The sequence below is a fragment of the Apis mellifera genome, linkage group LG14 (genome assembly GCF_003254395.2).
Source record: "Apis mellifera strain DH4 linkage group LG14, Amel_HAv3.1, whole genome shotgun sequence".
In the NCBI taxonomy this organism is placed as follows: Eukaryota; Metazoa; Arthropoda; class Insecta; order Hymenoptera; family Apidae; genus Apis; species Apis mellifera.
In genome coordinates, this window is record NC_037651.1 from 5,392,304 (window position 1) to 5,411,521 (window position 19,218).

Genomic DNA, 19,218 nt, shown 5'->3' on the forward strand with positions numbered 1-19,218 from the left:
GGATACAGTATATTCTAAAGAAAAATATAAGTAGTTCATAATTTGTTATTCATTAGAATTAAAGAAAAAAGCTATATTATATGGAAAAAAAAATACATACTGCAATTTACAATGATAAATCAGTCATTTTCATTATCATATAATATATTCATAGAAAATTAAATGAATAAATTAAATCTTATTTGATAAATTTATATAACATCTTAATACTTTAAAAACTTTGAAAAAAAAAGAACAATAAAAGAAAAAATAATTCAGTACAGAAAAATCAAATATTTTCACATTTGTAATAAATTGATTGATCTTACACATCTGTAAATTCGTGATGTGAAATGCGCATACAATCTTGAAGTATAATAAACTACAAGATGTAACATAGCTTTACTAAATTATTATTTTTCGATATAAATTTCTGACTATAAATTACACGCAATTCTATAATTTTATTAGATATAGCAGGGTATAACGATATAATTGTCACACACACGCTTATACAGATACGTACATATCAACATGTACTTGTATAATTAAAAAATTATGAATATATATATTCATACTCAAAGAACTTGTAATCTACACTGATTTATACTTGCAGTGCTCAATGAAAAGTTTAAAAATTCATATTTTTAATATACCGATTAAAGATAATTAGAGATCATATTTATTTATAACTAAACTTGAATAGAAGACATATTTTCATAAGATGAAGTATATATATTACTATATAATAGAAAATATTTAAAAATATAACAATTATTATTTGCACAAAATGATAACTATAAACAATAATTATTTATCCTAAAAAATTTATAGGATATTTTAACTAAAAATTGAATTATTTGTGCGAAAATGTTTAAAAATATATAATAAGTCAAAAATATAAGCTATAATTGTAATTAACATAAACATATCTTTGTTTTAAAAGTACAAGTTTAATATCTCCTCAAATCTTTTAAGTTTAAAACTTGTTAATACATGTGATTTTTACTATGTATGGATTATTCACAGAAATAAAAACTAGTGAAAACGGAAGTTATTTGAAAATGGAAGTTTATATTTTGTTCATCTATATTTATTCTATCAGTATATTTTGTTACTAATCAATGAATTTACTATTTTTTTAAACAAATAATTGAATTAATTATTTCATCTCATAATAATTAATTAATTTAATAATTTCATCTCATAAATGACATTTAATTTTTGTTTAATTTATTTTATAATTAGATAAATAATATTTTTTATTAAATAAATTAGATAAATGTTTTGCATATCTCTGTATAATGAATAATAATAGTAATTAATTTCATAATTTTGTAATTATATCATTTTTAAAAAAAAATTAAAAGTTGAATTTGATTGAATAAAAATTTTTGAACAAAAAAATGTGAATAAATATGTTTTGATTTCTAGCATTTCTCGCAATTCAATGCATCTTTTAATTAACTTTTAGTTATTTTTTATTATAAGAACATGATATATATTTTAATCGAAAGTTATTTATAATTTGCTAGAGCAATTTATCAACAAATATGTAACTTTTTTTTAATCAATTTGAATTAAAATATTTATAAAATTAATTTGCTCTAGCAATTATTACTATCAAATCTTGATTGGTCTCTATGTCATTCATAAAGTTTTATTATTTGATATTTATTAATTGGTACCTGCCCAAAATTTGATAAATATAGATTCTAGTAACTACTATACATTGTAATATTTCTTAACAATGTTAAGATATTGATTTTTCAAATACATTTTTTATATAAATTTTGTAATAAAATTAATTTAAGTTCACATTTAAGAACACAAGTACAAAATTTATTATATTTTATAATAAATTAACTTCTTTTTTATATATCTTATGAAAATCATAATAATTATATTAAATTGATTTCAATTTATATTAAATTGATTAAGTTTTGGTTTTTAATCAATTTAATAATTTTTTTTATAAAATATTACTTAATACACCGGTATTCTTTTTTTTTTGTATTATTGCACGCTTTGTATTAATATCTTACAATTATCTGTAAGATATTATACACATACGTACCTATGTAGGCTAGCATATTTTTTAAATTTTAATTTTGCTTATTAACTAAATTAATCTGATAAAATTAGAATTAACTAAATTAATCTGGTGGTAAAAAACTAAAGAGTCGAAACTGTTCTCTAATACGTGGTCTAACATCTCCACCCTAAAATGAATATTTATATTATTATACACTGTACATTGAAACTTATTATATATCATATTATATTATTAGTTATATACAAATCTCTTAATAAAAAATTACTTCATAATTAATAAATACTTACCCAATTTACTAAATTTTCTAAGAAAGGTAACAATTTCATTAATTCATTATCTGAACGATCAGCAAACCAACTTTCTATAGGAATACCGTTTTCTAACTGTAAAACAATATTTTTTAAAAATAAAAAATAATTTATTTTTTTTTTACTTTTTTTAATATTTCAAAAATATTTTTTTACCTGGTATCCAAATGCTTGTGGACTATTATCAATAATAACAGTTTTAGATAAATCTCTACCAAGTATAGATAAATCCTTGATATAATTTCCATTTACGCAAACACAGTGTTCTCTGAACAGACGATATTTGATCAATTTTCGTGTTGGATCTAATAGATTCATTAATTTATTTGCATAAACTCGTTTACTCGCAGTAAAAAGAATAACTTCATACAATGATGAAACATGTTCTAAAAATTCGCGAAAATAAGGTCGTGTTCTAACAAACACTGTGTACGTTACATCTTGAAAGACGACAGGAAAACGAAATGCTGCATCCGAAAGTTCTTGTAAACTGCAATGAACTAATGTTTCATCCTATATAAAAAAAATCTTTTTATATTCATTTATTCATTTTGTAATATGTTTTAAATTTTATTAAAACTTTATTTGTATTATTTTCTTTTTTTATTTTCATATTAATTTATATTAATTATTTTTTAATTAATTAAAAATAATATAAAATATACAATACCAAATCTAATACGAGACTAAATTCTGGACTGCTTCTTGTTTTAAGAGGAAGAGCAGGACATCTAGCTCTCATTGCTGGAGTTAAAGGTGGTAAGTGTTTAATGAAGACATAAGGATCAAATGGTTCCCAATCTTCTTGGACATGAGTAACCATATTTTCCATATCACAACTTTCTACTATTTCCTCACTTCCAACTTCCATATATTCAATATCATGATAATTGTTTTCAATATCATCGGAATCATATTTTTCAGTAACATTTCCATTTGTATCAGATGGATGATGATGGCTTAGACTATACATGGTTGATGTACCATACTTTGTAGTAGCAAAATTAGAATCATATTTTGACAGATGACTGTCAACAGAACATTGATTTTTTGACAAATTACTGTTATTCGCATTATTATTGCTAAGTGCGTATTTTCCATTTGGAAAATACTTTTCTAATGAATAAGAACGAGTTCCATACATGGATGCAGAATGCATTAAACTATAACATTCTTCAGATACTTCTGTTTGTGAGCAAGAAGTGGAATAATATAGCGATCTAGTATCTATAACAAAGAATTTATCATTTATATAATATAATATAAATGTATATATGTAAAATCAAAGAAATAAATAAATTATATACTATTTTTATAAACATATATACCAATATTTTTACTTTCTTCATCATCCAATATATATGAAAAATCTGAATTTGATCCTATGGATGCTGGAGGCATTAGATTTGACAGTATTGATGCACTTGAAATTGAAGATTTGAAATCATTTACACTGGATATGGAGGAACAACATGTGTCTGTATTTAATATGGATGAGTATAAAGATAAACTAGTTACATTCCAGTTTTCTTTAGATTCTTCAGAAACTTTCGATACTGTTGTGCATTTTGCTGGCTAAATAATTTATATTTATTACTTTTTATTCAAAAAGCAAATTAACTTATAATAAAACTTACAGTAACTGCATTTTTTGTAGAAGTTCGATGTAAGGGTGTTGAAGTAACCATTGATCGTTTTATGCATTTTCTTCTACGAGGTCCTCTCACTCGTCTACTAGGCGCAGATTTTGCGAAACGTAAAACATTTTCTTTACAAGCCTACGAAGATAATAATCTTTTTAACAAAACTGAAGTGAAGTCTTTACATTAACCAAATTGACTTCGATTGTAGTTCTAAGAAATCTAAGTGCATAATATCCTTGAGAGTTAGTCAGTCACTCATTAACCGTTGATTAGTTAGAAAGTATTTCTTTTTAAGCAATAGTGAAGTTTGTTTTAATAAATGACCTGCAAAGATCATTTATAATAAGCTAATGATAATAATGTTTGAAATATAATTGAATCCATATCTTGAATAGAAACATAAAAAATTGCATCATATGTAAGAATTTAAGTTTAGAACTAGAAAGAAAAAAAAAATAAAAAGTAATGCATACCTCTTTTAAAAAATGAGTACATCTACGTCTCCATCGTGTTAGCCTACCATATTTGTTTGGTATATTAATGTGATGACTATTATTATTTATAGAAGGAAGTTTTCGTATGTTTCTAACTTGTACTCGATAATTATATATTTTAGTTTCAGATGTACAACTTATATTTAAACGACCACGTAGTCTTCTACTAACATGTTCACTTCGTAACCACATTTCAGACAAATATCTAATTGGCCTAAAACATAATGAAATTATGTTTATTAAAATATATGAAATGTATATTAAAACAATAATGAAATTATAAATCATTATTATATTATTAAAAATAATACAAAATACATAATTGATCCTTAAATATAATAGATTTTTTTGGATGTAATCAATCAAAGATAAATAAATTTATATACATTATATTTGAATTTGAAGAAACTTTTAGATTAAGTAATTTCTTCATTCACTTTTCATAAAAATATTATAATTCTTAATTAAAAATATTTCTTTTATTAATTATAATGATTAATATATTTAATATTCTAATATATTATTTATTTATTATTTTTTTTTTGATTAATCATTTAAATAAAATATTTTTTTTAAAATCATTTTAAATACAAGCTTTATTATAACAATTATAATATAAAAAAAATCTCTTATATTTAATAATAACTTTAATAAAATTAAATACAATTGTAATATAATTTTAATATATATTTTCTAAATTTTTATAAATTTTTATAAATTTTTTATATGATTAATAACTTATATATTTTTTAAATTGTATTAACATATTTAAAAAAAGAATGTTTATAAATCTAAACTTTAATAAAAAAAAATCATAAAGAAAAAAATAAATTATTGCAGAAAAATCAATTCATGTATTAAATAAAAATATAAATAATTAAAACTATTAATTATAAATGTTTCATCATATCTTAGAAATTGCGCGGGAAAGAAATTCGATCGCATCATAAAAAGGGGCGTTCCTAATCCACAATTATTTGTAGTAGTTATATATATGAAACATACATATATTTGCAACAAGCGTCACACTACGCACACATAACATACACATATACGAACACATATATGCATACTCAGAGTGTATATCGATTTATATGCAGTGTGATACTCGGTTATATTTTCTAGTATCCTCAGAAATAGTATGTATTTCAGATACATAATCAATATAATCATTACAAATCAAATAAAAGACGTATTATAGAATAAACTCTACACGATGTTCATTTTACTTTATGGTTTTATATATTGGGTACAAATCGGTCGAAAGTTTGAAAGTACAATGTTGTGCCGCGGAAGCGGCGGCACCCAACAATTGTAACGCCTGAAAATTCCCGCGAAAATTATCTTGCATGAATAAACACCTAACACATGTTTTAACATATGATATCGCTTACCATATTTCTCAATTAACAAACACACTCATTAAATAGAGAAACAAGTCGATATGTTGCGATCACACGCGTTTCATTCAAATCCGTTGCTCGCATTCACTTTTCATCCCCCCGAAACTAAACAATCATGGCTACGGCGTCACTCGAAAATACATCACGAATCAAATTCAACACTTCTTTATTAATATACATTAATTCTTGAACATAGTTAAAATTTTTAAATTGGTTATTTTCTAATTTAATCATTGCAAAATAATATCGTAAAATTTTGTTTTATAATAAATATTCATTGAAATTTGATTATTACTAGAAGTTTTCCGGTTACAGATGCGACATCTATATTTTAAAGACATTTCTTTTTAAGGCAATTATCCGTTAAGAGAAATCGAATCAAGTATTGTTCCTAAATATTAATTAATTATACGAATACTTAATTCAAAAATTCAAACTATAAAATTACATGTAGAAAAAGATTGTATATATGAAATTTCTAATATATAATAAAATAAATTCAGATATTCATTTTGCGATAATTATATTTAATCTCTAATCTTTTCTAAATATGATACATATATTTTAAATAAATTTGTATTGAATACATATCTAAAGTAATCATTTTAGATATAATAAAATAATAAAATAACTAATTATATACAAAATAAAAATAATTTTTATATAATAATCAGATAATTCAATATTCAATATTTTCAAAGATAAACTTTAATATTTTCGATTGTTTATTTAAAAATTTAAGTTTATTTAAATATTTTAAAAAATATAATAAAAAAATTTGTGCTTTTTTTACAAAAACATTAAAAAGTGCAAAGCTTAAAAATGTATGAAGGCACAATTTCTATACAAAAATAGCAATAAATATTTCAGACTTTTATTGAATTTTTGTGTGGCTATTTACATTATATATCATAATTTTTCAATATTATATCAATGTAAGAATAGCGAATAATTCATATTATTTATAAAATCGTACTATATACTCTAATCGGAATTAATTCAATATTTACAATAGCCAAGTTGTACATCAAATATGTACAATAGCATGGCATGTATATATAATTTATAATAATAAATCAATTTTCGCTTAATCAAATACATATTTAAAACAATTTTTGTATACTTGCTTCGACTTCCTAAGACTACATGTTTTCATGTTATTTCATTCAAACACGAAAGACCACATTATATTACTTTTGTTTTTGCTCATTACAGATAATAATGCTAACTCAAAATTAATAAATTTTGTTATTTATAAATATTATGCTATATATAGCAGTTATTTTTTTAAGATATTATAATTAATAAACGTAAAATAAATTCGTGGTTACTTTTATACAAATCAAAGTATTTGAAAAAAATATAAATTTAAAAATGTCAAATAAATAATTAAAGTTACTATGATTAACATCTTAAATATTAAAATTGATAATTGAATATATCATTCTATCAAAATCTATTGTAATTTACAGAATTAAAATATTTATATTATAAAGATAAAGATAACATTTTTACCTTTGTTGCATGTTAATGGAGAACTTATAAGATTTTCGGTACACAAATTGAAGATTTTTTTTAAAAATATTTCACTTTAAATTCTTTACCTTATACGTGTACATTAAAGTAAAAATTTTATGACAAAATTTATTGTACACGTAGTTATAAAAAGTTTACTACTTGGTTATGTAGCAAACATTATTATTTCGAATTAGAAGCAAAGAATGCAATGGTCAAACACCATTGGATGCTGTGGAACTATGAAGTGGTGGTTTCAATAAATCATGATATTGTAACAAAGCTTCTCTTAATGATCTTGATACTTGGCCTGATGCTGTAGCTATTGTACATTCTACTAAACAAGGATATAGTCCAATAAGTTGTTCCCAAACTGATCTCTCAACTAAAAAATAAAATTTAAATTCATTTATAAATAAAATCTAAAAAATTATATATGTTACTATAAAAAGTATTAAAATTAAATACATAAAAATATTAGAAAATATTATTTTTCGTATATATAATTACCTTTATTAGGTGGTGCTTTTTTTAGCGAAATCACAAGTGTCGCAACAGCTTTCAAAACAAATGAAATTTCTGATAATCTGTACCTAGGAAAGGTTAATATAATAAATAATTATATATAGGATGTCCCATTTTAATTTCTCATAAGAAGAAATTAAAGAGAGACATCCTATATATTAATATATATAATACATATATATATTATTTTCAAAATGGTATTGTTTAATTATTAATATAGTTAATTAAAATAATTTAACTTATCGAAGTTTCTTTATTTAAGAAAAAAATTTTGAACTTTATACGAAACTATTACCTAGGTAATGGACATTTTCCACTTCGTCTCTCATTTTCAATATATCGTCGCAAAACTTCTTGAAACCTATGAAGGAGTGCAGTGACTGCTAATCGTCCAGCAACACCTCCCTCATCGTTTTCAGAATTCTTGGTTGTATCATGATCTGATTCACTATTTAATCCATCCAATAGCGAAAACTGAAGTAATGTTTCAAAACATGTTTTTGCGAATTCTTCTCTTAATTTCGTTTCTCCACTATTTTCTATAATTAAAAACAATAATTTTATATTCACAGTTTTTTTTGCAATGAATATAAATAAAAATTTACCAATATTTGTTGTAGTTGCTGAATGTATAGAACCTTTATTTAATAACATAACTACTCGTAAAATAAACTGATGAGGTATATGTTGAGAATGTGGTAAAACTTCATCTCGTAAAAGTTCCATCACTTGACAGTCTACTGCTTCATCTGCTTGAATTTCTTCAACACCTCGTTCTACATTTAATACACTGTAATCGAAAATATTAATTTTAACAAAAAAAGATAAAAATAATGAAAATATATTTCTATGCTATAATCTTTCTTATAATATAATAATTTTGCTTCTAATTAACCTTTTTGGAAATAGAAAATCATCTAAGGTACTCGCAAGTTCCGGCCACATACTTTGAAATTGTTCTGAATATTTTCTAGCTAAAGGTAAACCAGTATGTAAAACAGCAAGCAAACTAGTAACAGCTAATTTCCAAGTTGTTGGTGATGGGCAAGCATATTTCATTGACAAAGGCACATGCAACGCTTCTATAATATGCTTTAAAACTTGTCCCTCTATGACTGCCATTTCATGTGCTGTCTTTTGATACAATGTTACAATCATTGATAAAGCTTTCTCTCCAAAAGGAACATAATTCATAGTCACCCAATCAGTCTAAATAAATAAAAAAATTAAATAATATTTGTTTAATAACAAATAGTGGTTAATTAAATATTAAAATTAAATAAATACATACAGATACACCTCTAATTTGGGAAATATGTTTTGTTGGAATTTTACCATAAGTGGGAGCTTCACAAGCTAGTTTTGAAAAATTTAAAAGTTGAAGAAATATTAAAACAATCATGGTTCGTAAATTATCAGGTCCATTTAGTGCTTCCTAAAAAAAAAATTTTATTAATATTGAATTTAAAAAAAAAATTTTGATAAATAAATTAAATAAATTATATACTTTTTGTAAAAGTTCCATTGAATGAAGTACGCCATCTTGTAAATGAGTAAGAACAACATCTGGCATAGTAGGTAAAATATACGGTGTTGATTCACCATGTACCGGAACTGCAACTGCATTTTTCAGTACAATACAAAGTTTTTGTAAATCAGGACTAGTAAATCTAAGAAACAAAAAAAACAACAAAAAAATATGTATATATATGTGAATTTTTTCTTTAAATAAAAATAATATTAATTACATGAAAGATATAATAAATATAAATATACTTGTTTCTAATATGTTGAAAAACAGCTGGAAATATATGAACTAATGCTGTTAAAAATGCTTGAGATGGTATATAAGGTTCAGTTTCTCCTTCTTGAGGTGGTGTTGTACTTTCCATTCCGATATTAAGCCAAACGCGCCAAGCAACAATCCACAATGCTTCAGAATCATTTGAATGAATTACTTCATTATTATCACTTCCTTTTTGAAGATATAAAATCTCTTGAAATGATTTTAAAGCTGCCAATGATACCTATAATATTAAATATATAATAAAATATAATTATTTCATACATATATTCTTTTATAATTAAACATTACATGCATATACCTCGTTATTTTTACTAAGTGCAGAATTTTCTATAAATTCCAGTAAAAGAGACCAAGCTCTAGGAAAATCGCCCAACATTTGCAATAATTGTCGTTTTGTATTAAATACTCTTCCAACACCACTTAATGTTAATACCTACATGGATTAATCCTTTCATTAATTCACATATTAATGCATGTTAATGTAATGTATAAGTGCATATAATGCATTTATATAAATATTAAATAAAATATTAAATAATATATATTATCTACCTGTGTTTCTGCCCATTGCTTTTGTGCTGTGTTTCTACTATGATGAATAAGTATATTCCCACTAGTATCCACTTTTTCACTACTGGCAGAATTAGATAAACTTCTTACTTTATCTAGCAATGGAAAAAGAACCTGCCAAAGTACAGCTTGCCATGTTGGTTGATGTAGCAAACTACCATGTGCAGATATAGTAGAAAATAGAGTTTGACTAGCTGATTTGCGTACAGCAGGCCGAGAATCCACGCATAAATCACCTTTAAAAATATATATATATATATATAATTTTTCAGCAATATTTTATTTCATACATGATATTCCACAATATAGTATACCTAATCTTGCATATAAACACATCCAAAGTTTATCAAAGGGTGGCATATTTGTTGTACCAGGAAAATCCGGAAATACAGATGACGAATCTCCTTTTAGTGATACACAAAGTTTCTCTTGATTTTGATAAAAATAATCACTTATATTCCACTGAAAAAATAATATAAAAATATAAACATTAAATTAAATATAATTTATAAAACATAAAATCTACTTAATTGATTTATCAATATATTTTTTAAGCGGTACAAAAGAATTATATGAACACGATCATAATAAACTTTATTTGCCTGATTTGTCTTGATTTTAATTTTATTCATTTGAGACATTTTTCACTTCGATATTAAGAATTTTAGATGCTTCTAATTTCTTCTACAACTGAATGTACGTCTTTTAATTATGAGTTTCTGCTCTGATGTATTTGAAAGGAATTCCATAATCTGTAATCGAAAGTTTAAACCAAAAGTCACCGAATTCGCGTAATACGTTACATTCCAGGCTTTTCTCATATTAAAAAAAAGGAAAGAAATAAGAAAAAATATATATATATATGTAAAAAAATTAATAAAAATTAAAGAAAAAAAAATTAAAATATTTTAATCATAGGTAATCCATTCTTACCATTAATCCAACAGCAGTTAATGAAATATTTAATTCTTGTGTCTGAGAACCAAACTTTGCGGCTGTGTCAACACAAAGTGGAAGACATCGCCAAGGCATCACTGGTAGAAAATCAGTTACTACCAATTGTAAACATTGAAAAGCTATTCGAACTAAAGCTTCTCTGTAAAATATATTATTATAAAATTAAAATAAATTATATTTCATTAGATCAAAATCTTATATTGTATAATTATATTATTTATATTGTATAATTTACCCATGATGATCAGATACTGCTCCAATAATACCAAGTACCAAAGGCCAGCCATGATATAATGTTTCTCCTGCTCCATGTAAAACTTGTAAAACACACTCCAATTGTCGTTGTCTTACATCTCCATGACGAACTGATGATAATTCTGATAAAGGTCCTAAAAGTAATGTCTGCAACTTCTATAATGAAAAAACAAATTTTATATTTATTCAGTTTTATTTTATTTTTCATTAAAAATAATTTATTAAATAATCATACTTGATTATCGCGCAAAGGTTGTGGATATTTGTGCTGAAGTGCCATTTTTACGAGATATGTAATAGCTTCGACTCCCCATTCTCTCATACGAATGTGCGGATGTTGACAAACTTCTAGCAAATGATTTGTTAATGGTCTCCATAAAACTTCTACTCGCGGTAAATTTACTAAACCAGTTTCTAAAAGTTTAGCCACGGCAAACAAGGAAGGTTCCTAAGATAAATATATAAACTTTTTTTTCTTTTTAAGAAATTTTAATAAATAAATTGCAAATTGTAATCACTTAATTATATTTAAGTAAATTTAATAAAGCTAAACCTAGAATTATCTGTATAATATTAATTGATAAAAAAAATAATACAATAATCACAATTATCTAAACAATATTGGATTGATTTATCAAATAAAAACTGAAACATATTTAAATAAACTTCAGACATTTATAGATAGTAACTAATAATTTTAGTCAATTTAATCTAATTCGATAATTTAGTCTAATTTTAGATCTATCTTTTCCACTAGCTTTATCTCTAATATATATAATAAATATTTGTTTTTTAATATTATAATATAGAAATTATTTCGATACTTACTCTATTAGAATAAGCTAATTCCATAGCTTCATGACTTAACTTGCACAGTGCATCTATTAAATGATGTAAAGCTACATCGTCAAGATGTTGACTACTTTCAAATAACCTGCTAAGCATTGCGCTAAGTACAGGTAAGTCTGCCATAACTGCATTTGTAAGTACTGCATTTGGATCAGCTGCAGTTCTTCCAGCTTTCAAGGATCCTCCTGTAGAAGGCTTTAAGCCAAGTATCCAGACAAGATGCTGTAATGTTGTAAGTACCAAATGCCATGCACCACCAAGTATGCTTCCATGACAATGTGCAAGTGATAATAAAGCACGCATACATTGTAAATTCTTTGCTGTTAACATAACTGGACCTTGATGTGCACCTATTGATAAATAAATTTTTCATTTTATTTAGCTATAGAATAATTATATAAAATATCTATCAATTTTAAATTATCATTACATACCAACTGGTAAAGAAGCAGTAGGTAATGGAGTACCAACTGCTACTACCTGTTGCCTATAATCTGGTTCACCAATAGTTACATTGTATTGAGTAGATTCTTGTTGTCTTGCAGTCGGTATACCTTGAGGAGCATTGTATAATACAGTTAATGCATAATTAGGAGGCAATGATGCTTTACATATCGCAGTAATGAATGCATCACGTGGAGTTTGCAACTCCAATTGTCCACATAAGGATGCAAAAGTTTGTATTGCTTTTAATACATTTTCTGTTGCAGATTCATCAGTGCTAATAATTATAGTAAAAAATAATTTCTATATATTATTAATAAATTTTAAATATCATATTAATAAAATAATTAACAAATTAATATTTCTTACCTTGCATCTATAAGAGGACTTAATGCTGCTAATAAACCACACCAACTAGAATTAATGAGTTGAGTATGAAGTTTTCGTTCAAATTCACTAGGTTTATAAGATTGATTTCCAGTTCCAATATCACTAGTACCATTAATTGCAAGAGCTATAGATCGTATAATATCCAACAAACATGCATAAGCTATGCTTATTCCATAACCAATAGGAATTTGTGGTGGCTCAACTTTATCAAGCATATCTAGGCTAAAAATTAATTAAATCATTTATAAATTTTTATAATTATATTTTAAACAATTAAAAATGTATTTACTAGGTTGATTTAGCTTGACCGCTTGTAAATGTTGCAACAACTGGTAACCAAATGCCACGCGAATAAAAACCTGGTTGAGGTGAAACACCAGGTCCAATAGGCATTCCCGTAAATAATGGAGAAGCTGCACTTTGAGGAATTGTTGTATTTGTGGCTAATATCATAGATATATTAATGATTTTAGAGATAATATTTTATTATTGTTATAATAAATTAATATTTACCCATATTAGTTTGATTCATCATTTGAGGATTAACAAAAAGGCTATGTACATAAGCACCTAAACTATTTACGATATCTTGAAAAATATTAGTTGCATGAGGTTTCAAATCATAACATTCACAAAAGTTTGTCAGAAGATCAGCTTGTACTGTCATTTTATGTAAAACCTCTAAAGCTAAAGCTCTTTGCCATGTTGGTTTATCAGGATCCAAAAATTTAACAATTAAAGATAAAAATATTTCACATTCTGTCACCTAAAAAATTCAAATTCATTATTTTAATTTTAATATATTTTTTAAAATATTAAAAAAAAAAGAAATAAAATTAAAATATATACCAAGAGAGAATGATATTTTTGTATCAAAATAGAAACAACTCGAAGAAGTCGCATACTAATAGGAAAATAAGGTTTATCTAAAGGTGTAGCTTGTTGCAGTGATGCCGGTACTGAATTACGATATTTGATATTAGGTGAAAATAATTTGATTACAAGTGCACATACTCTCTCCTTTAGCAAAAAGCTAAATTCTGGATGCTGAAAAAATTAAAAATTGAATAATTATGATACACATATAAATTCATTATTATTCATTATTAAATACCTTAAAAAATACTGATGAAAAATTTGTTAATACAGATTCTAATAATTCCAATCCAAATGTACGTGTCATTTCTGTAATTCCAATTAACCAATAAGGTTGATCTGCATTTACTAATTGTACTAAGTCCTAAAAAGATTTTACTTGTAATTATGTTGAATAATTTAATAAATTATATAAATAAACTTACTTGAAACATTAAATATGCATCAGCAGCACATGGTCCTAAACTTTTAGGTGCTTGATTAGTAGGAATTTTTAATTCTTCCAAATTTATTTCATCTGAATCTTCATTGTCAGGACTTTGTTCATCTTCTGCAACAACACGCTCAAACACTAATGAAACTAATTGTCTTACTGTAGCTCCTGCTGTATTAATTGTTGTAGAATCTTTTGTAAAGTGTAAACGAAAACACAAAACCAAATTCTGAAAATGAAATATATATTATTCTCATATATTATTTAAAATATTGATATTATAAGTCTTTTACAGATAAAATAAATTATTACTCTTGCAAGTGTTTCTCCATGAACAACAGTATTACTAGTAAGTAAGAGAGTTACAGATTGTAAAACTTTAACTTCTTCTGTTCCTGTTTCCATTAACATCCATAATGTATCTGTGATATAACGAGCACCTTTCTGATCAACAGCTTGCTGAGTAATTAATCTCTGCATCATATTTAAACAAAACTGAAATAAATAATAATATAATATAAATAATATAAATAATAAATATAAAATCATTAAAATTAATATAAATTTGTTGCTTCAAATATACCTTAATAATTTTTACATCTTTACTTTCACAACCTTGAACTAAAGGATATAAAATTTGATTAACAATATAATAAATTGGAGCACCTGAAGCATTTGAAGCTGTTCTTATCTTTGCAATTCCTTCCTCACATGACTGTAATAAAAAATATATTTATTTTAGTTTTTAAAAAAAAATGATATAAATATATATATATAAAACGTTATGAGAAAAAAACTTGATGTTATGAGAAAGACACAAAGTTAAAAAACTAACCTAACTTTTATTTAATGTTATATAATAATATGCAATTAAATATTACAATTAATAATAATAACATACTTCTTTGATTTGTGGATATTTTTTTTTCGTCTCGGAGGCGAGGACTTTCAAGTCAGCTTGTAGTGATTCCAAAAATTTGGAAGTATTTTCCGAATTAGTTCCGATAGTTGTACTTGCCATTATATCAAAATTCTTTTTTTATAGTGTTATCATAAAAATCTATTTCATTGTAAGTTATAAATAATTTCTTAAGAAATACATATTGCCATAAGAAAATTCGTATCTAACTGATAGTAGGTGAGTTGGCACATCCCATACCGATTATCAGAAATGACAACGAACAGGTGACAATCTAGTGGATTTGTCTGTACGCATTTTTAAATTTACGTCATCTTAATAACACTTTCTAAAATAATTATTTTGATATATTAATAATCTTTTGATTAAATTTTTCTAAAAATCGTGTTTTCTTACTATTATCAGTTATTTGCATTTTAATTGTAACACATTCACGTAAATAATAAACTGTAGAATGCAATGGCGCTGATAACTTATATATAGAAATCATATTTTATTATTAATCATGAATCAATTTATAAACTAGAGTGGAAACTCATACATATAATCAAACATATATTATTTGAAATTATATTTACATACATATAAATTTTTATAAATTTTAATATTTATTATGTATTTTAATTAATTATATCTTTATAATATTACATAATTTAAATTAAATAAAATTTATAGAATATTGAAGATTTTCATAATACAAACTTATAAAATTTTCTTTGGCGAATCACTATATAATACTGAACAGTACCAAACAGTATTTTATTGTATTTCATATCGATACATCCAATCTCAAAGATTTATAGTCTGAGGTTTCCAGTCGTTTCTTCGGCGTGTTTCAATCGTGCTTTAATATTGAGAGGAATTGTATTTTTTCTTAAAGTGTTTGATAAATTATAAGAAAAAGTGTCGCGAGAAACCATTTCCAATACACAGAGGAACGAAGTTCCTTACAAACTCGCGTATAAACTTCGCAATCAACCCGACTTAAGAAACGTAACTAACTTGTCGAGAATGACTGCAATTACGGCAAGCGGCGATGGGCGAAATGCTCATGGACAAGCTTATAAAGATAAAAGTAAACCAACGGATATTCGTAGCAGTAATATTAATGCTGCAAAAGGTAAATACATAATAATATTAAAATATATTTTAAATGTTTCACTCTTCATTGATTATTTTTTATAACAAAAATTTTACCTTATATGGTCATATTTAACATAACTGTAAATTTTATCATTACAAATCTAAAAGAAATATTAAAATTGATTTTATAAAATTTAAAACATATTAAATATATTTAAATAAATTTATTACATATATATATATATATATGTAATATGCATGCACATATGTGTATGTGTGTATGTATAATAATTTACATTATTTAAATTAAAATTTTTTTATTCAAATTTTATGAATAAATTATAATAATTACATTAATGTATATTTATATATTTTTGGATAAAATTTTTATCTAAAAGATACTTAATATTTCAGCTGTTAGTGATGCAATTCGTACTAGTCTTGGTCCCAGAGGAATGGATAAAATGGTAAAATTAATTCTATATGTTATTAATTAAATTTCTTCTTTTAATTATTTTTAATTAAGTTATTTTATATAATAATTATATTTTATTATATATATTTAGATTCAAGCAGGAAATGGAGAAGTTACAATTACAAATGATGGTGCTACTATTTTAAAGGAAATGAACGTTGTACATCCTGCAGCAAAAATGGTAATTTTTTATTAATATTAAAAATATTAAAAATAGTTTTTTTACTTTCATATTTTTTTATGTTTTTAGTTAGTTGAATTATCAAAAGCACAAGATGTTGAAGCTGGAGATGGTACTACTAGTGTTGTTGTCATAGCTGGTTCTCTTTTGGAAGCTGCAGAACGTTTATTACAGAAGGGAATACATCCTACTTTGATTAGTGATTCTTTTCAAAAAGCTGCAGCTAAAGCTGTAGAGATATTGACAAATATGTCTATTCCTGTCGATTTAAGAGATAAACAATCATTAATTAGAGCTGCAGCAACTTCCTTGAATTCAAAAGTATATGTTTATAAATATTATTTTGAAATACTTATAAAATATAAATTTAAATTCATAAAATATTAATATGGAATATTTCTTTTTAAGGTTGTCTTTCAACAGTCAAGTCTTTTAGCACCATTAGCTGTAGATGCAGTATTAAAAGTTACTGAAGAAGGAAAAGAAAGTACTGTAGATCTCAATGTAAGAAAATAGATATTTAAATTATATTTAAGTAATAAATATATTAAGTTTATATCTTAATGTTATTACATTTATAGAATATAAAAGTAATCAAAAAATTAGGTGGCACAGTTGAAGACACTGAACTTGTAGAAGGATTAATCTTTACACAGAAATCCTGTAATGTTAATGGACCAAAGCGTATTGAAAAAGCAAAAATAGGTTTAATTCAATTTTGCATTTCTCCACCTAAAACAGATGTAAGTACTACAAAAGAAAAAAATATGTAAATGTGAATATAAATATAAAATTCAATTTATAAAAATTTTTATTGGTTTAGATGGATCACAATGTAATTGTATCTGATTATGCTGCAATGGATCGCGTTTTAAAGGAAGAAAGGACTTATATATTAAATATTGTGAAACAAATTAAAAAAACTGGTTGTAATGTACTCTTAGTACAAAAATCTATTCTTCGTGATGCTGTTAGTGATTTAGCTATACACTTTTTAGATAAAATTAAAGTTATGGTAATTAAAGATATTGAGCGCGAAGATATTTCGTTTGTATGCAAAACATTAGGTTGCAGACCAATCGCATCATTAGATCATTTCGTTGCTGAAAATCTTGTTAATGCAGAATTATGCGAAGAAGTACAAACTGGAAGCTCTAAATTTGTTAAGGTTAATATATTTAAAAAATATAATTTATATAAAATTATAATATTTTTCTATTGTAAATATTATTTTTTAAATTATTTTACTCTGTTTCTTTTTTTTTTTTGTAGATTACTAAAATACAAAATCCTGGACCTACAGTAACAGTTCTTGTACGTGGCAGTAACAAATTGGTTCTAGAAGAAGCAGAACGTTCGTTGCATGACGCATTATGTGTAGTGCGTTGTTTAGTGAAGCAAAAAGCTTTAATTGCTGGAGGTGGGGCACCTGAAATAGAACTTGCATTAAAATTAGGAGCATACGCCCAAACTTTAACAGGTGTTGATGCTTATTGCATTAATGCTTTTGCAAACGCATTTGAGGTAAATTATATATAACATTATATATAACATTATATAATTAATTTAATATATAATTAATTTACTAGAAATACACATAAATTTTTAACACATTTCTTAAATATGTATTTCGAAATATTATAGATAATTCCATCAACACTAGCAGAAAATGCAGGATTAAATCCTATTGCAACTGTAACAGAACTTCGAAATCGGCATGCTAAAGGTGAACATACTACTGGAATTAATGTGAGAAAGGGTTCAATTACTAATATTTTAGAAGAAAATGTAATTCAGCCACTTTTAGTTTCTACAAGTGCTATTACACTTGCTTCGGAAACTGTTCGTAGTATATTAAAAATCGATGATATTGTGAATACAAATCAATAATTTGTATCAAATTTAAATTGCAAAATTTAAATTTTATCTGGATTATAAAATATCACATTACATTTTTGATTTCATATTTAGCTTCTAATATTTTTGATTTATTAAACTAATAAAATCGAATTGTTTTTTTCATTGTATTTTAAAATAAAATAAATCTGCTTTCACA

At 24.6% G+C, this 19,218-nt stretch overlaps 3 protein-coding genes across 8 annotated transcripts; 1 reads left to right on the top strand and 2 right to left on the bottom strand.

Moving 5' to 3' along the window:
- Window positions 1–1,982: 1,982 nt before the first annotated feature.
- On the bottom strand, window positions 1,983–6,314 carry LOC411972 (CTD small phosphatase-like protein 2). Of its 4 annotated transcripts, none has more exons than XM_026445137.1 (8): window positions 5,554–6,314; window positions 4,460–4,694; window positions 3,981–4,121; window positions 3,672–3,918; window positions 3,014–3,570; window positions 2,500–2,856; window positions 2,323–2,418; window positions 1,983–2,201 (listed from the first exon to the last, which is right to left on the bottom strand). In XM_026445137.1, exons 2-8 carry the CDS (start codon window positions 4,670–4,672, stop codon window positions 2,136–2,138), a joined length of 1,677 nt encoding a protein of 558 aa, XP_026300922.1. In that variant the 5' UTR covers window positions 4,673–4,694; window positions 5,554–6,314; the 3' UTR covers window positions 1,983–2,135. The 4 variants fall into 4 exon arrangements, with proteins under 4 accessions (XP_026300922.1, XP_006566039.1, XP_006566041.1 ...); XM_006565976.3 differs by having other exon boundaries at window positions 5,875–6,313; XM_006565978.3 differs by having other exon boundaries at window positions 3,981–4,310; window positions 5,875–6,311.
- Window positions 6,315–7,461: 1,147 nt separating this feature from the next.
- On the bottom strand, window positions 7,462–15,886 carry LOC409743 (protein MON2 homolog). 3 transcript variants are annotated; one of them, XM_006565973.3, is made up of 26 exons: window positions 15,820–15,886; window positions 15,406–15,751; window positions 15,088–15,219; window positions 14,817–14,999; window positions 14,497–14,733; window positions 14,310–14,435; window positions 14,045–14,242; window positions 13,709–13,961; window positions 13,485–13,638; window positions 13,175–13,417; window positions 12,796–13,082; window positions 12,341–12,711; window positions 11,748–11,960; window positions 11,493–11,668; window positions 11,234–11,396; window positions 10,615–10,762; window positions 10,283–10,536; window positions 10,029–10,163; window positions 9,700–9,950; window positions 9,431–9,593; window positions 9,215–9,358; window positions 8,819–9,132; window positions 8,529–8,713; window positions 8,219–8,462; window positions 7,909–7,991; window positions 7,462–7,783 (listed from the first exon to the last, which is right to left on the bottom strand). In XM_006565973.3, the coding sequence occupies exons 2-26, from the start codon at window positions 15,523–15,525 to the stop codon at window positions 7,614–7,616; spliced, it is 4,947 nt and encodes a 1,648-aa protein (XP_006566036.1). In that variant the 5' UTR covers window positions 15,526–15,751; window positions 15,820–15,886; the 3' UTR covers window positions 7,462–7,613. The 3 variants fall into 3 exon arrangements, with proteins under 3 accessions (XP_006566036.1, XP_006566037.1, XP_016769916.1); XM_006565974.3 differs by having other exon boundaries at window positions 7,909–7,985; window positions 15,406–15,886; XM_016914427.2 differs by having other exon boundaries at window positions 15,406–15,886.
- Window positions 15,887–16,215: 329 nt separating this feature from the next.
- On the top strand, window positions 16,216–19,126 carry LOC551275 (T-complex protein 1 subunit delta). Its single transcript, XM_623669.4, has 9 exons — window positions 16,216–16,543; window positions 16,921–16,973; window positions 17,073–17,162; window positions 17,232–17,483; window positions 17,571–17,666; window positions 17,744–17,905; window positions 17,986–18,330; window positions 18,435–18,686; window positions 18,807–19,126. The coding sequence occupies exons 1-9, from the start codon at window positions 16,435–16,437 to the stop codon at window positions 19,050–19,052; spliced, it is 1,605 nt and encodes a 534-aa protein (XP_623672.1). The 5' UTR covers window positions 16,216–16,434; the 3' UTR covers window positions 19,053–19,126.
- Window positions 19,127–19,218: the final 92 nt, after the last annotated feature.

Bases quoted from the DNA above. Each gene is read 5' to 3' on its own strand.
- LOC411972 (XM_006565975.2), bottom strand. The intron at 3,571-3,671 runs GTATATATGTTT...TCTTTGTTATAG, and splicing joins TGAAGAAAGTAAAAATATTG to ATACTAGATCGCTATATTAT. The intron at 2,857-3,013 runs GTATTGTATATT...TTTTTTATATAG, and splicing joins TTAGTCTCGTATTAGATTTG to GATGAAACATTAGTTCATTG.
- LOC551275 (XM_623669.4), top strand. From the start codon at position 16,435: ATGACTGCAATTACGGCAAGCGGCGATGGGCGAAATGCTCATGGACAA. The intron at 17,163-17,231 runs GTAATTTTTTAT...TTATGTTTTTAG, and splicing joins TACATCCTGCAGCAAAAATG to TTAGTTGAATTATCAAAAGC. The intron at 17,484-17,570 runs GTATATGTTTAT...TTTCTTTTTAAG, and splicing joins CAACTTCCTTGAATTCAAAA to GTTGTCTTTCAACAGTCAAG.
- LOC409743 (XM_006565973.3), bottom strand. From the start codon at position 15,525: ATGGCAAGTACAACTATCGGAACTAATTCGGAAAATACTTCCAAATTT. The intron at 13,962-14,044 runs GTATATATTTTA...TGAATTTTTTAG, and splicing joins AAAAATATCATTCTCTCTTG to GTGACAGAATGTGAAATATT. The intron at 12,712-12,795 runs GTATGTAATGAT...ATTTATCAATAG, and splicing joins TACTGCTTCTTTACCAGTTG to GTGCACATCAAGGTCCAGTT.